Source organism: Crocodylus porosus, unplaced genomic scaffold (assembly GCF_001723895.1).
Source record: "Crocodylus porosus isolate Cpor-Errol unplaced genomic scaffold, CroPor_comp1, whole genome shotgun sequence".
In the NCBI taxonomy this organism is placed as follows: Eukaryota; Metazoa; Chordata; order Crocodylia; family Crocodylidae; genus Crocodylus; species Crocodylus porosus.
The window spans coordinates 109,883,562-109,901,071 of NW_017728947.1; the positions used below are offsets into that span (position 1 = coordinate 109,883,562).

At 46.0% G+C, this 17,510-nt stretch overlaps 1 protein-coding gene across 3 annotated transcripts in view; it reads right to left on the reverse strand.

Moving 5' to 3' along the window:
- Positions 1-17,510, reverse strand: part of RTN1 (reticulon 1) — a 261,493-nt gene that overhangs the window by 209,014 nt on the left and 34,969 nt on the right. For 2 of the 3 annotated variants that reach the window (XM_019550914.1, XM_019550912.1), the window contains exon 1: positions 17,431-17,504. The exons of the other annotated variant lie outside the window; for it this stretch is intronic. In XM_019550914.1, the coding sequence (XP_019406459.1) occupies positions 17,431-17,449 (19 nt within the window). In that variant the 5' untranslated portion in view covers positions 17,450-17,504. Of the gene's footprint in view, positions 1-17,430; positions 17,505-17,510 lie in introns of those variants that run through there. 3 annotated transcript variants of the gene reach the window in all.

Consider the following 17,510-nt stretch of genomic DNA (forward strand, 5'->3'; position numbering starts at 1 on the left):
TAATGTTGAATAACAGCAAAGATTGCCCAAAGCTAGCAGCTCCTAGAAACCAGGGCAAGCAAAGAGAACAGGAGAAGAAAAGTCCTTCTCCTGCCTGCTGCCCCATGTATTTCTCCCTTTCTACTGCAAGCGATGCCCAGTGGGAGATGCAACCTAATTTTGGAGAAGGGGCGGGGAGAGGAACTAAGACAAGATGCGACAGGCTAGCTGGCAGTGACTTAGCCCAGGGGTTTTGAAAGGGCAAAAGACGATGGGGGGACTTGGGATTCCCTTTCCTCACCAATCAGGCCCCAGAGACTCAACCTCTGTGTCCTCTGATTGGCCCCTTGGGTCACCTGGAGGGGGATAAAAGGGGCAGCGCGGCTGACTCAAGAGAGACCAGCGAGGGACCACAAGGAAGGAGCTTCAAAGAGCTGAGCCAGCAGGGTGGGAGCAGTTGCCCCAGAAGCACCTGAAGGAGCAGGACCTGCAGGCAGCAGTGGGACCCTCAGCAGCGCAGCGTGCAGCCGGCAGGAGAGGCTCCCTGCTGGGCTCCAGGATCCCCGAGGAGAGGCTGCAGCCAGCAGGAGGGGCTCCCCTGCTCCAGCAAGGATCTGAGCAGCGACCTGAGAGGATCCCAGCCCTGCTTCCAGCTCCTCCAGTCAGAGACCAGGCAGCTCAATGTAAGGCTGGGCCTTAGGGAAGATCAAGACCCCTCGCAGGCTGGGGCACTGCCAGCCCTGGTGGCTGTGTGGTACAGTTTCTGCCTACTATATAAGAGATCCAAGTTCAAGTCCCAAGTGGGGTGAGTGAGCTAATGGAAAAAAACTCTTCTTGCAGTGGAAAGGGGCCATTGTATTTTTCTCCTTTCTCCCCCTCCAGGTACCTAGGCCCTATTTTCCTTGTTATTTGACATTTTGTATTTTGCGCCTTTTATATTTCACCAATCAGTATTGTTTGTTCTGCTGTTTGTGTTTTACACTTTGGTTAACCCTGTCTTTCGTCAACTGGATGAATGTGTCTATGATTTTAAGTGTCTAACCTTTGTTGAATCCTGCCCCTGCGGGGCACTGTAGTGTCCCCTATACCCCCTGGTTTATACCCATTATGTTCCCAGTATTGTTCTCTCATTAGAAAGTATATGGTTAAGTCCCCATTGGTGGTCTGGCTCTGCTTATAGGGGGAGGAGAGTTCCTACCCTTCCCACAGCGCTTGTGCACCTGCGCTGATCCCTTCAATTGGAGAGGGGGTTCCTTCTTGGAGTGCTGCCCGGGTTACAAAATCAAATTCTGTTGAGCTGTTTGCTAGGAAATCAGCATCCGTGTCCTTCGACTGGGCCATGCGTTACTTTCACTGTGTCTTTCCCATTGCATAAGGTACCATAAGAGTGATGTTGTAGCCATCCATGATGGTCCACAGATTATGAGAGAAGCAAGGATTTCTTTGGGTGACATCTTTTATTGGACCAGTTGTGTAGTAGAGTCAGACCAGCTTTTGAATGCAAGGCACTCTTCAGCAGGTTGCTGATAAATATCTTGCATTCGAAAGCTTGTCTAACTCTACTATGCAACTGGTCCAATAAAAGAGAATCGCCCAAAGAAAACCTTGCCATTGCATAAGAAAATAGACAAAAAGCCTGTTTTAAGAGAAGTTCTATTAGTGGTTTTAGTTAGAGGAAAGGACGACAAGAGGACTGTGACATGTTAGAGCAGGGCTGTCACTGAGGATGTGTCTACACTTCTTCTGAGGTATGCCTAAGAGCACCCCTATGAAGCAGGCCCTGCCTGCTCTTTCACTTTCCACCCATGTTAAATCCTGGAAATAAAACAATAGCACACTGCACACAGCAGATCCAGTGCCTTACTCTGGGGAGTTGGTACACATGGATAAGTGGGGCATGCTCCCTGCAGAGCGCAGAAGCTGGGTAGATGTGAAAATTTAGCTCCACTCATGACTTGCGTTAGGGAAATATTCTATATTGCCCAATCCATCTAGAATGCAATTTTTTGGACCACACACACACATACACAGGCTTAATTATGGCACCTAGACTACTCAGCTGGAGCTGCTGAAGGAAGACAGTCCAGTGGGACTTGAGAGAGGCAGGTTTACTTCCCTTCTCCACCATGTGGCATTGGAAAGGCATGGCCACCTCCCACCTTTAAACCCAGAACAAGGCTCCCCTCAGTGGAGTATTAAATTCATGATCTCTAGCAGGATTTCCAAGCAATGCAAAGACATTGCAAGAATGATAAGGTTGAAACGCCAAGCCCTCAAAAAGTAGAAAAAGCCAAGCGTGCATCTGCAGATGCTGCAGCACAACTAACTGAAGTACCCCAGATGAGGCCGAGAACCTAACAAGGTTGTAAGAGAGGTTTAATATTTATACAGATAATGAGGCTACCGCGAGTTATCAGAATTCCCACCACCAAACAATATTAACCTTTGGTCCTTAGTATTTTAGCCAATCACCAGCTACCGGAGATGAGATTGAGAGCCAGTGTGGTCGAGAGGTCAGCCCACATCTGTCTTTCTTGTGGGTTTCTTGCACTTTCCTCTGAAGCAACTGATGCTGGACACCGTTGTCCAAAGCAAGAGCCCAGACTAGACGGACTCTGGATTTGATCTGTTCTGGCAGTTTCTTCATTCCTAGGTTCAGCGGGGGTGGAGGTTGGCTCAGGTTTTTTTTTCCAACTTAGAGATCAAGCACAACAGGGATTTTAAACCACTGACTGTAAAGCACAATCTGTGCTGCCGGGGAAGGGATCTAATGGGTTTTTAGAGTTTCATTTCATATATCATTTAAGAGTCACTGCTGTATCAGGTCTTGCCATAAGCACAAAATGGAACGGGGCGGGGTTGGAAATTGCGTCTTATCTAGTCCAGGAACATAGGGGCTTCATCACTGCTTTTGCTTGCTTTGAGCAATGCTGACATGGAGGTCACTTTATTTAATGAAGAGAGGAAACACGGTGCAATGTAATTTTACTTGAAAACTCTGTTCTGACTCATCTAAGTGCACAGGGCACCTGCCATACTGAGGATTTCCAATGGCTACGTGCTTTCTGCACCGCATGGACAGCAAAGCCGTATGCAATCACTAAGGAAGAAACTTTGCTGGTTATCAGGTTCTGCACTAGTCAGGCCCGATGGATACCAGGACTTCATCTTCACTGAACCAGGCAGACAGTAAAGGTCACATTTGTGCTGAGTACATTAACCTTAGAATAAACAGCCTTTGTGTCATTTGAAATGTAATTTCATGCCAATAGTAGAGTGGTTGTGTCACTGCTCTCCAAGCAGTAAGGGCAAAAAAATAAGTTATCAATCCAGGGCAGCGTGCACCATTGCAGACTAAGCATTCAGCTTCTTGTGGCCTGTTGCCTTGAACTTAGCAGGGTGCGGAGCTGGTCAGAAATCGGAATTTCTGTCCTAGGGACAATTCAAATATTTCTAAATTTGATTTCATTCCAAAATCAAAACCGAAGGTGGGAGCAGCAGAATGGTCATGGAAGAGAAAGTTCTGGAAAGCATTCTTAGGAATTATCAAAGCACCGAGTTGCACCAAGTTTAGCATTTTGCAGCATCTGCTTGACGGAGCCTATGATGTGGCAGGAAAAGGAGCCCCACTCGGAGAAGGCCTCCAACTGCCGACCCCTGATTAGCCCAATGCTCCTGGCTATATAAGGCCTCCTGTGGAAGCTGCCCAAGACAACAGTTCTTGCTGCCCTCGGACTGCCCTGCTGTCTCCTTGCTCCTATATCCCGCTTCCAGATCTGACCACCTGCTGCTGACCCTGCCTGGACTTCGACCTGTGCCTCTGCCTCATTACTCGGTGTGGTTGCAACTTGGCTCCCCCAGGTACCCGACCCGGCTTGACCCTGACCTTCCCTTGCGTGCTGTTCCAACTTTGATTTGGACTCTGACCCAGCTATCCCTCGCACCTCCAGCTAATCGGCTCACTTCAGCCACTAGGCAGACTGCCCAAGCCTTGCTGCGTGACAAAAATGAAATGACTGGCGCCCTGTGGAAAAAGGCTATCCATTTTGCAGAGGATTTGGTAGTCTGAGATGTGCACTGGTTCCAATTTGGAATGAAAAGGAAACGCTTCAAAATTCATTGCGACAGAGAAGAGAAGCTGGCTCCAAAGCCACCTGCATGGTAGACTGCTCAACAGGCCCAGAGAGCCAGTGGTCCCCAAGCCCAACAGTCTTGTATAATGGGCTGCAAGGTGAGCTGGCCAGAAACCTGCTTATCCAGTAGGATCCTGCTGGACTTCTGGATGCGCTCTGTTGGGTCCTTGCCCAAAAAGAAATTGAGCTGCTTCTGCAAACTGTTTCAGTTTTGATGAACTAGCAAGTACCAAAGAAAAGATGTTTCATTAGGATATTTCCACAGCCGGTTCTAGTCGTAACTCCCAGCATGGGGCCTGACCTGGGGCACTTCGTTACGAAAGCATACCTCTCGTTCACTCATCGAGTCTGTTATCTGACAGCAGTTGTAGAGAACTGTTCTCTGCGGACCTAACACAGAGGGAAGAAACGCAACGCGCTTCACACTCATGTCCCAAAAACAGACCAGTAATGAAAACTGGGAAAATCAAATCAATACTACTGGGACCAACAAATATTCACAACACTATATATGGATAACTTCCACTAGCAGAAGACAAACCTGACAAATTCACAGCTATTCTCTATACCATTTTAAATATCTTCATGATGAAATATCCACAGTTGTCAGTGCAAGACTCATTGGTGCAACCGCCTTTAGGAAATAAGCTGTGATCAGTTCTAGCTATATATAATCTGCTCTCTACTTCTTTCCCACCATCCAGCATGTAACCAGAACATACCTCCACCATTGCTATTAGCATTCTTCTACACAGAAGGATTTTTCTACTTAGTAAAATGTTGAGCTCAACATTTTAAAGATGACCCTGGAAGCTTCCTAGATTAGGGCTAAATTAAAAAGGAAAATATATAATCAAGAAGGCAGTGAAGATAGTTTGGTAGTTCAAGGACCAGGGCTGATCTATTAACCACGCTTGAATTATTCACACTTCCATAAAGAGCCATCGTAAATTATTCCAGCCTGCCAAAATATCTTTTTGCTCGCAGGCTATCAACCACAAGCCAACGGTGTACTTGAACAGCAGACATGCACAAGTGCATTGCATGTTTCCATTCATCTGCCTAGCATCCAACATGCTACATGTTCCACTGAAAATAGGTGGGAAGAATGATCCATTACAACACAAGAGGCAAAAAAGGCACAGTACTGCACGTTTGTGAAGTGATGCATGTGTTCAGCCTCCCATCCTTCAGTTGCTTTTCAGTAGTCCTCAGATGCCACAGTGAGGAATGACCTCATAAAAACCCATGTAAATAGAAAGTGTGAGCGATTATCGTCATGGCTGAGGAGTGCTACTAAATATTCAAGATTATATATATGGTCCATTTACTATGTTCAAACTAAAAGTATATTTCAAGTATTTTATAGAGCACTACCCCTTAGCTCTGGCCTGCATACGTGGAAACAGAACAACAGGGTTTTGTCATGCACCAAGGATTTTAATAGCAGAATGACTTCAAAATCAGAGGCATAACTGCCCCAGGGGGTTGGGGAGAGGAGTGACTAGGGCCACCACCCTGGAGACTGACTTGGCTGGGGGTACAAAAAAAAGGCTGCTGTCCAGATGCCTACTGGATCATTATGCTGCTGTCGTAAACATAAGAATAAAATGCCAAAAATGGCCTTGGTAGCTGCTCCAAGATATACTTTGAAATGGCTGCAGGAGATCCTATGTCAGTAGTTCTCAGCCAGGTTAGATTCCGATTCAGGGCACCCCTCCATAGCTTGTTTGTAATTTGGTGTCACCCCAATTAAGAACCACTGCTGTGCTGCCGCAGCTCACCCAGCGCTTCTCAGCTGGGGAAGTGGCGGCACCAGGAGCACCCACCCATGCCTGCACTGAGCTTATCAGATAAGCTCAAAGCAGACAGAAACCTCTGCTTTTGCAGCACCCCTTCTTGGTATGCAGCCCCCAGGCCACCCACACTCCTGGGAAGAGAAGCACAGGACAGTTTCCACCCGTCTTGTGAGCCTCTGTTTCCAGGAGGCACTGTGTGGGGTCAGAGAGGGAAGGGCTGCGGCCAGATGTGCCTGCTTTAGGTACATCAGATAACCCCAATGCAGGCAGGTGCACCTGATCCTGCCGCAGCCTTTCCCGGTCTGGCTGCATACCAAGCACACTGCGCAGCTCCACCGCACTATAGCAGCAGCAGGAGTACTCACACCAGGGGCCAAGGGATCTGTGGCACCCTGGTTGAGAACCACTGTCCTACATGGGTACTGCCCCTACTGCATATTTATTTTTTAATCCTGCAAATCTGTTTGTTCTGTTCTAGAATTACTAAGACCCACAACACCCACTGCCTCACACTTACTTTTATAACCTATGTTGCTCCAATTTAGGCCTACACAGAGCCTATTGTCTCTTACAGGATTAACAATGGGTAAAATGTGCATTTCTAAAATGTTACTGACATTTAAACTGGTTGAAAAGAAAACACTAACTAGATTTTGATGTGCATTGTTTTGCCCTCAAAAACAAGCCAAAATTGCTTCTGAAGTGTATTATTCTTGCAACATTTCCATTGCCCTTTTTTTCTTGTTTGCTTGGAAAATTTTCAGCAGAAAAGGAATTCGTTAAAAATTGAAGTAAGTGGTAAAAAATTAAACAGAACACTCAAATTGCAGGAAGCTCTTCTCTGATCACTTGCCATCCATAAAGATGTAGTTCCACGTTCTCGAACCCTATCTTGTCCACGTAAAAAGTGAGCGGGTCCCCCTTTTGACTCAGTAGTACCATCCCCCTGTGGAGGCAAACACTCTTCTTTGCCACTTTCTAGTTCCTGCAGAGTTTACCTATGGGATGGTGTGGATGATATTTTTAAAGCATGGAATTAGATGCCAGCCATTAAAATCGGGTTCAAAATGCATCAGGACATACAGATCCAGTTTTTCTTCTGTGAATATGCTGGTAGTCAGTCGCATGGTTTCAAAGTGATCCAATCGGCGAGTGACAAACTGAGACATATGCCATCGCCACCGATTCTAAAATCAAATATACTTGCACCCATAAAGACAGTTCTCTGAAGAAATTAATTGCTCTGTGGCTTGTTCTGATTCTGACACGGTCTCCTTAGAACTTCTACTTTTAACCCAGTATTTTTTCTGTGAGCTGATTAAGACCTAAGAGTTATAGATCATATCTGCTTGCTTTAGGGGATAATCATGAAATCATAAGAAAGCAGTAAGACGTTAAATGTGAAGGATACTTTTATAAGATCAATAAGGAGAAACAACTATGAAAAACATTAACTTTACATTATGACATTTAAGCAGAAACAGGAAAGGTTGCATGAGCGAATAAAAAATAATCAACTTCAGACTTGTGCGATATTGCAGGCTGCTGCATCGGTCGCAAATTAGAACATAATATTCTACTTTCGATCATTCTTTTGGTCTATGCGGCCTGTGAAAGATCTAGGAGCATTTCCTGCGCTACTTAGGGACACATTTAAATTGCAGTTTTGCAGTTTTTGCAGAAACTGCAAAAACAGCAATCTCTGTGATCGCCGCAAAGAATGGCATCGACCGCGATTTCCCAGAAAATCGACCAAAAAAACCGTAATTAAAAAAAAAATGCTGGCTTGCCAGCGGGAGCCAGGGGTCCTTGCTGCAGCCTGCCTGGGAGCTGGCGCAGCAGCACGAAGGGCAGCATCCAAAACAGTGGCTGCCACCAATCCGCACCAAAGGGCAGGGCCGAACAAAGGGTAGCCAGCAATCAAGATGGTGGCCTCATCCCTAATTCCCCCTTACTCCAGGATGCACCTGTCTATTGCCAGCGAACCCCAGTTTAAATTCAAATTCAGCAGGAGAGATGTTTGCTGCGGCAAGTGTGCTTGGGTCAGGTGTTGCCTGTATCCCAGGTGTACAAACGACTATCTTGGGATTGTTTAGTCATCGTGCCATTTGTGGGTGGCATTTAGATGAGCAAAAAAACAATGCCAAGCCTTCTCACCAGCCATCCTCACAGTGTAATTGCTGGCAACTCTGTCCCTATCCTGTCAGGTCAGCGTACCTAACTCCTCCTTCACCGCACTCCCACTGGAGAAGCAAAAAACAGCACAGAAGAGGAGCTGGATGTTAAAAGACAAGAAACTTCTCTTTTAGTCTTGCTTGCTTGCTTCCAAAAGGGCCTCATCCGGGTTTCCGGTGAAGTCAATGGCAGTAGCCCAAGATCGAGTCCTAAACACAGTCTGTTTCTTAGTCTATATTCCATTATAGCTGGTTCTGCGAGCCTGTCTAAGCCCTGGTTGAAGGCATATCTAGGCTCCAATAGGTACATATAACCCCCAATGACTTCCATCACCTGAATTCTGTCACCTCACAAATATGCTGCAAAGTCCATCCATTTGGATGGACACTGGTGAAGAATGAAGCAATGGAGGTGGGGTTGGTCACACAACTAGCCATGAACTGACCCATGGTAGAGTGGGAGCAAAGAGAAAATGCAGCTTTTTTTGTATCATTTTCTGTTTGATAAATTCTCCATTGCCACATTTGCAGCTCTCCATCAGACACCAGAGCTTTGGGCACGCCTCTGCAGCAGAGTTTTACATCAAAAACTACATCAACTGCACAAAGCTGATTTACATCAGTCTAAAGCAATGGCTTTCAACCCATGGTCTGCAAACCCCGAGGGGTCCACAGACTATGTCTAAGGGGTCCGCAACAGATGACCGTGATCAATCAAAAGTATGTGAATACTCACACTTACAATTCAAAGGGGTGTGCACCGCCGTTCGAAATTTGCACCCATTTCCAAAGGGGCCCACATATGTAAAAAGGTTGAAAACCACTGTTCTAAAGAGACTCTGAGGAAGACGCTCATTAGCATTGACAACAGGGGAGAATAATTGGTACCTTTTGTGCATTCCTGGGCTTATCTAGCCGAAAGGAAATTTTTCATTTCATCTGATACCAACCTGCCCCATGCATTTTCCTGTTATTGATCACAATTCAGACACCTTTTATGATGCTGACTATCCCAAATGCACCCTACTTCACAAAGGAAAATTGGGTGCAATTCCCATCGTTGCAAACTGTCTACCTTATAAGGGCCCACAAAGACCAGAGCTTATATGGTTATATGGTTTTACATGGTATAGGCTTTCTCCTGTGGCTAAATCTACCTCCATTTACATTCTGGACCGCACATCTCAGCAAGGCACATCTTTTCTTACGGACAGGCATCAGTGCTGCACAAAGAGACACTAAGAAAACAGTGGCTGTTAATGGCAATTGTGTCAAACTAATCTCAGAACACATGGCTACATTTTATTATATAAGATCTCATGATAATTGAAGGCTGCATCAAGGGCAGGCGTCTAATTACTGCAATAAAAGAAACATTCACAGAACTCCTTTACCAGCTGCTATTTAAATAAGGATGGAAAAACCCAATTTTAAGATAAATTAGAAAGAAAATATTCAGTATACAAACTGCTTTCCTCCTATCTGAAAGAAGCTGGCTGGGATGGGCTATGCTTCAAAACTCATTTCCCATTTCTGCCTGGTATGACCTGGATGCACTGAATGGATTAAATTAGATGACAACACCGCAGTTCTGTAATGACTTTCATTTGAAGATCTTAATGTCTTTTTCCGAGTGATAATTCTCACAACTCTAGTGGGGTAAGTAAGTATTAGTACACCCATTTTATACGTAGATGAACTGAGGTAGTTAAGTGTCCTGTGCTGCACTGTCAGCTCTAACACATGCATTCTGGAGGTCCTGAGTTTACATTACATTAACTTTACATTATGACACTTAAGCAGAAACAAGAAAGGTTACACGAGCAAGTAAAAGATAATCAACTTCAGACTCACGTGATATTGCAGGATGCTGCATCAGTCACAAATTAGAACATAATATTCTACTTCCGATCATTCTTTTGGTCTATGCAGCCTGTGAAAGATCTAGGAGTCATTTAGCTCTTGACATAGCAAAACTCATACTTACTGTTTAAGCATGTGCTGTGTTCAACAAAGAACACAACAAGTGCTTATTCCCTCCAGAAGTTATGCATGTGCTTAAATACTTTACTGAATAGGGATAGCTGCCCTACAGACAGCCCATGGACTGCATCCAGCCTCCATGTGGTTACCCAGGGGCCCATGGGCTCCAGGTCTAGGCTCTGCTCCCGTCACTGCCCCAGGTGGTGCTGCCACCAGAACCTCCGCATTTTGTCTCCCTCTTCCAGTGTCTGGTTCCAGCTTCCCAGCCTTGGGGGCAGAATGGCAGAGTCCATGGGGCTAAGGCAGCCCATGATTGAGCAGGTCACAGGGTCCCTGAGCGGCATGGCATGGCATGGCATGGGAGCACCAGCATGGTACGGCAAGGGGGCACATAGTGCAGCATGTGGGGACAGTGGCACAATGTGGGGAGAAGAAGCCCACCAAGTGGTACAACACATGCCCTCCCCCCACCCCCACCCCCATGGTACACAGACGGGAGGGGGACATTGGCGGGAGGTGGGGGAGCGTTCAGCTGCCGGTCACTCTGTTTGACAGACCTGCTTTAAATGACTAGAGAAAGGAGGAGGAAATGAATGACCCTAAAGACAAACTTTGTCTAGAACCTGAAATAGTATGTATGCAAGTCTGTCCCAGCACTGAAATCATACTGTGCATACACTTTGTGAACCTTTGCTTTTTGTAATTAGAGTTTTACCACTTGGTGGGGAAAGAGATTCTTTCTCTGTCAACTCCTTCAGTTAAAAGAAGGAAAGCCCAGCATTTGTAAAGTGTTCCTACTTGTTAGGAAGGGAATCCAGGACAGAAATAGATGAGAGAACAGAAGTGCCGCATTAAAAATGTAAACCTGAATGTGCTCTTGCCCCACTTTGGAGGAAAAAGGAGCAGTCTTGACTGATCAGTAAGTAAGAACTGATGTATGCATTAAGCCGCTCACTTGAAAGGTATCTAACCTGCCCTAGGATGCAAAAGCTATCAACCAACATATTGGTGGATGCCACGAGCCCAGATATCTGAAGAGGACTGCAAGTGTCTTGTGTGTCAGTGGCATGTACCCAAACTTTTCCACTCAATACTGTGGCACAGCGAGCATCTGAACAGTTCTCTGGTACAGACATTACCATATGTACAACATCAGCTTGCACCACTCTTCCTTCCTCCATCCATTCACTGAGTTCCCTCTTTCCCACTCTCCTTCCTCTCACTATACAGTATTGTAGATGCTAGTTCACTTCATGCTAGCACTTACCAGAGGGAAAAAAACTCAGATTGGTTACAAATCTCAATAGTTTTTCTTTAATTTAATATGCAAATCACTCAATGGAAAATATCTGAAGTAGCTGCAGCTCCAAAAGAATGGGATTAGAACCCACCCACCCCCCAACCACTGGGGTAGTAAAGCTGCAGAAGTAGCCTGCTGCCTAGGCAGATAGCTAAACTAAAAGTACAATACAGGACATCCTGGAATCCATAGGTTGATGGAACTAGGACATGAGAAGCTGCTCTCCTTCCTTCTCCCTGCTCTTCTGCCTGTATGTAAAAATGCTGCATTACTGAGTGATGAGACTCCTGCATCAGAAGTGAGTCACTGCTCATAGTGCTTCTCGTCTCCCACCTCAATTCAGTTCCAGTCCTGTAGGCTGAATAACTTGTGTCAATATAAGACCTGATGGCTTTGACCACTTCCCCCACCCCGTTTAAGGTCAGCAGTTTAGTTAAATATAATAACAAAATGTTGCCTGTATACAGACTGCTGGTATCAGAGTGATACCACTCCTATACTGGGGCATGGGAATGAGAGTTTTTTCCTCAGATATGATTTCTATGGACTTAGGAAACCATATTCCAGTTCAGTTTTTATTCAAAGGCAAGGACATTTTGCTGTTACATAGAATCTTTCAGTTATCAACCTCTAACTGCTCTACAAAGGGGTCAAGGGATCATTCTTCCCATTTTACAGAATGGGAGACAGAGGCACAACCAGAGACGGTGGCACTGTCACTAGTTTTGCTGTTCCAAAGTCTTTGTTCTGTGGCAAGCCAATAAACACAGTCAAGAGATACAAATGCTGTGATCCAAAACAGAACACATCTGAAAGATCTGTACCACATCATAGCATAAAGGTGTGGGGCGGGAGCAGGGAGGAGGAAAAAGCTGGCAAGAAGCTCTATTAGATTATCTGATTCACCTTTGTGATGTACAGGGATATTTCTGAAGTTTTCTGGGGTTGTTCAATTTGATTACTCAGCACAACCCACGCACACAATATACTTGGCATAAGCATGGACAAGTCCACTGTGATCATTCATTTAAACATGATGAATATTTGGCCTGAGGTCTTTAAATGAGCTTTGAAGAATGCATGGGAAGTTATAGTGCATGTTTTAGGTCCCCTAATGAAGATGGCTTGTAGGGCAGGTTCACAGTCTGCTTTGTTCTAAAAAGCATTTTTTAAAAATAAATAAATGCCCATAGCTTAGCACTCATGCCATGAAAAACCCTGTGCTAGTACATAGTCACTCATGGCTGAGAGAAACAGGGGGAATTGGAGATAAATGTCAAATATCAAGCCTCAGAGAGAGTGGGAATGACTCTAGCCAACTTCACATCAGCAATCTGTGGATGAGAGCATACGCAGAAGCAAGCATGCCGCTCCTGCGACGTGTGGATCTGTGCGCCCTGATCCAACCCTTCCCCACATCCCAGCAAAGCTTAAGGACTCCAACAGGAGTTCTCCCTGAAAGGGAATACAAGATCAGCCCCCAACCATCTCTCTTCCCAAGATGCTGCTGCCCTAAAAACCAGTTTAAATTCTTTTTCTAAAATTGAGAAATTGCATTGCCCTTGTTCCCCCTGGTAATTAGATGGGAAAGACTGGATGGACTGATGTATGAGCTGACCTGTTCAATCTAAGCTCTCTTTTTCCTGCAGGCTTTGGCTGTGCAGCATTTTCTGCGAGGAACATTTATCACGTTGGGCAAAAGGAATCAGGTGAGACTAATCATGTTGCAGTGTAGACATGACAGCCACCACCACTTGAAGAAGGGCAAGAAGGGCACTGCAGCACCTGGAGCCCAGGAGATTTTCTGCCTGCAGAGATCCCAAGCAGGCTGGATGCCTCCAGAGTCCTAGGAGAGCCCACAGAAGTAGTTACACCATTTATGAGGGTGCAGCCAGGGAAACCCTGAGCCCTTTGGTGGATCTGTCCTGCAGCTCTGACCCCTGCAAAAGCACTGGCAAGGGAAGCATCCTTAAGAAGGTGTTACAGTACCATGCAGAGCCAGACGCAAGCACAGGTGAACCGGAGAGCTGCCTGGGGCCCAGACAGAAAGGGGGCCCAAAAATGGTAATTTTTTTCTGTTGTCTGATTACTATTATCATTATCTCTGGTGAAGGGGGGCCCAATACTAAAAGTTTGCCCAGAGCTGCCAGGAGTCTAGGTACAGTGCTGGCACCACGGTGTCCCTCACTCCCGTGCTGGAACAGCAACAAGAACCTCCTTCCTTGGAAGAAGCAGTGGTCTCCTCTCTGCTAGAGGGGCAGGGGTGGTGGCCAGGCAAGCCCCAGTAGTTACACCCTTGCTGCTTGGTTATTTGCTTGAAGGGGTGCGGCACTTCTTCCAGCTATGTGCTGTTGGGGTGGTGTTGGTTGGGACCCCAGAGCAACAGCTCCTGTCATTAAACACACCGCTAAGCTGCACGGAGCAGTCCCTAGGGTGGCCATCAAAGAGGACAGTCCAGTTTTCTGCTACTCAGTCCTCTATCAATAAGAAACCCAATGCCTTATGTCCTCTTTTTTTTCTTTTCAAGAGAAAAATAGCAGACATAAAGGTGTCCTGTTTCATATCGATAGAGGACAGAGGACAACTGGACTGTCCTCTTTGATGGCCACCCTAGCTGTCCCCCTTCCCTCCAGAGAGTTTCCAGCCTTTCAGGCCCAGGCCTCCCTGCCTCAGTGACATTTGAGACTCACTTTCAATCCTTTGTTCACAACCAGGAAGACTAAGCGGAAAGAGGCATCTGAGATACTGCCTTTCTTACCAGACCCCAGCAACTGGGGCATGGGGCACAGGTCTACAGTGTGCATGGTTTTATTCCAGCCATGGGATATAGGGATCTTTCAGGGCTGGCCCTGTTCCACCACTCAGTGCAGAAGGACAGGGAGGCCATGCTCCACTTCTGCCCCACTGGAGGTATCCATCATCTGAACAAACCCACCCCATACTTGTTCTCACAGGATGCTGGTGCAGCAAGGGCACAAAGGACTTCCCGTGCTCTCTTCCCTTCATACCCCTCTACCGTACCTGTGCGCCAGCAACTGCATCTACCTCTACCATTGTGTCATTGTTTTCCTGAGGGAAGCCAGATGTATTTATCCCAGGAAACGCTCAATATCAGCCTGCGTAATATATTTGGAAATAAATTTTCAAAGAATTTTAATTACTGTCAACGTATAAAAATAAATAACAGAACCCGTGTCCAGATGGTGTATTGGGTGGCATGGAGCTCTCTTCAGAAACATACAACTGCTGGAAAAAAAAAATCTTGTGTTGCTGTTTTAATCTCCAGTCCTTGCAATATCAGCCTGAAGCCCTTCCTGGCCTCAACCAAACCCACATTTTTGGGACGGAGGCTTTAAGAGGAGAAGCCATTCAACTAACGTGCTGGGCAACAACCAAAGCAGCTCACCTCTTTCATCTGGACTCTCTACAGACACAGATTCACCTCCGCAGTTTCTCATACAGGAGCCGTGCAGCAGAAAGGACAGATGCAAAACCTGTAGTTTCCCAAAGCACAGATTTTGCCTGAGCAAATTTCAGGGTCTAATTATTATTGCTTTATGAAGCACGACTCTTTCTCATTCCCTCTCCCCCATCACGAACAGATATGAACTTTTTCTTCAGGTTCAGTCAATACCAATTTGAAAGGAAGTCCCCGAAAAGAGACTGAAACCCCTGTAAGAATTGCTGTGCTTCATTCCTCAATCACACAAAAACCCTTCGGTGGAGTTTTGATATCAAACCAGCCAGCCAGGCTCAAAACACAGCCCTGGGTTGGCTGGAAAATATGCCCTCATCTTTTGACAATCCTTGGCTGGCTTTCAAGTTTATAAAAAAATCTCAGACAAAAGAAAGCTTGCAAGGTGTTAGGGCTCATTGACCAGGTAATGGTCAGTTGCTGATATTATTCATTTTTATGTATTTATTTTATATGTATTAGGGAAATGACTAGTACACATGAGTTCTTACCCCAAAAAGCATTTCACCTGGCAAATAAAAGTAACAGATCAAGGGTTTGGGAAGGGGGTATATAACATCTAAGCAGGGTAGCTGGAACACAGATTGATCATTCCATGTTTTGTTTTATTTGTTTCCATTTATCCGATGAACTATCCCCGCTGCCTCTCTACCTAGTGACGATTAGCTTCCCAAACTTCTCCAGCTCCAGCTATGCCAGTCAAATCCCCCCCTCCCACCCCCCAGTTTTTGGTTTCCATCCAATTGTTTGACTGGGTAAAACAAGCAGGAAACCACTTGATAAGCAATAGCACTGAACTGATTTCAGCAAACTAAAAGCTAATATTCAGCAATATAGGAGAATCTTTTATTCAGCAACTGAAAATAAAATAACCAGTCATACTTATCCAGGTGTTTTGCAGTAGGGAAATCATAGGAACACAGCAACAACAACTACAAAAAAGAGTCAGGCATGGATGAGAGGATACATTCAATGGGATGCTGCTGTATCCAGTACTATCAGCTCCTCCTCCCTTTGCTCAATTATACAATAAAACTGAAAATATACTGAATTTAAGAGATTTAAAACACAATAGCATCATGCTAATTTGTTAATTTGAAGTCTAATCAGTCTGCAACAACCAACAAGTAAACATCAGACAGCATTTCTACTGCTGAGTTTTGCTTCCCTCCTTCCCCCTCCCCTCCATCTCCCCACTGTTGGCACAAATAAATCTATTGCTAAGCCCTTTTGTAGAGAAGTCCAAAAGCAATATTTTCCCTATTTTCTTCCATAGCGAGCTACTTCCTTCCTAATGCACTGCATTCAGAATGTCTGAGTCTGATGGATGAATTTAAACCCGAAGCAGCTTTCACTGCATAGTGAAACCATAGCTTTTTCCACTTAGTGGAGATTTATACCATTTCAGAAACCACCCTTCTTTGTTCTTATATACTCTTAGCTTCAAGATTGCCGTGTTCCTCTCCACTAGAGAATACAGGCAGAGTATGAGGTTTCTCTTTGTGCAATTATACTCTTGAGAGAAACCCACCTCAAAACCCCCATCCATGCCCTTTTTATAAGCACAAACCACAGAGTGGCCTCACATTTCAAGCCATCTGCCTCCCTGCCAGTGTAAAGTTGCGTTCTACAACCTACCACCGAGATTAGCTAATAAGCAGCGCATCAGCAGATTTACAGCCTGTCCAAAGCTATAAAAACACTGAAGTGTTTTCCACATCAGCCAGCGGGTGTTAGATCCCATTGCACTACTGAACTCCAAAGCAACCAAGAGCCAGGAAGGCAGTAGCAAAACATCCATGTTGAGCACACCCCCTTAGGAAAGCCGGAAAGAGGGGGAATGATGCAGTATTGCAACAGAGCTGCCTGCAAATGTTCAGATAACATAAAACGCATGTGATTAAGCACAAAGAATTGCTGCCTCTGACTGCAAGGGATCAGGAGGGGACCCAACCCAAAATGCAGTGCCTAATGCCTCTGCAGTTATTGCATAACTATGACTAGTTTATAGCTCAAGCCCCCCCCGCCCAACTTAGTCCAGACAAGTTGAATACATTCAAGTTGCAAAAAGGGGTTCCCTCTTTTTCAGCGGATGGGCATTTAAATCAGAGCAGCCCATTCCCCAGTGCAGAGATGGCATGTCAACTCCCCCACGGGCTAGCAGTGGAGGAGGAGGGGGGAAGAGGAGGAAAAAGTGCTATCAAGAAAAATATAACGAGAAGCACTTGAATTCTAGCAGGAGCCCTCTGCGTTTCCTAAACAGGTGCCCGAGCAGCAGCCCCGCATCTGCCACAAGAGGCTCCCGCTCCCCTGGGCAGCAGCCCCAAAGCAGAGTGAAATCGGAGGCACCTGCCAAATGTGACAAACGGATGGGACGAAGCCGCAGCCCCCGCCCACCATTTGCGGGTCCTCCCCCCCCCACCAAAAAAAAAATCAAAAAGAAAAAAAGAAAGAAAAAGCAGCCCTGGGCAAAACCAGGCACGCAGCGCCGTGCCCACCCCTGGGCCCACCCACCCCGTGCCCCTGGGTGCAGCCCATGTGGGAAGGCCGGGCGCTTTGTGAGCATCCTTGGGTACCACCCTGTTACCTGTGGATGCAGTCGCCATGGCGACGGGCGGGGGCGCCGGGGCTGCGCCAAGCGCCCGCTGCTGCTGCTGCTGCTGCTGC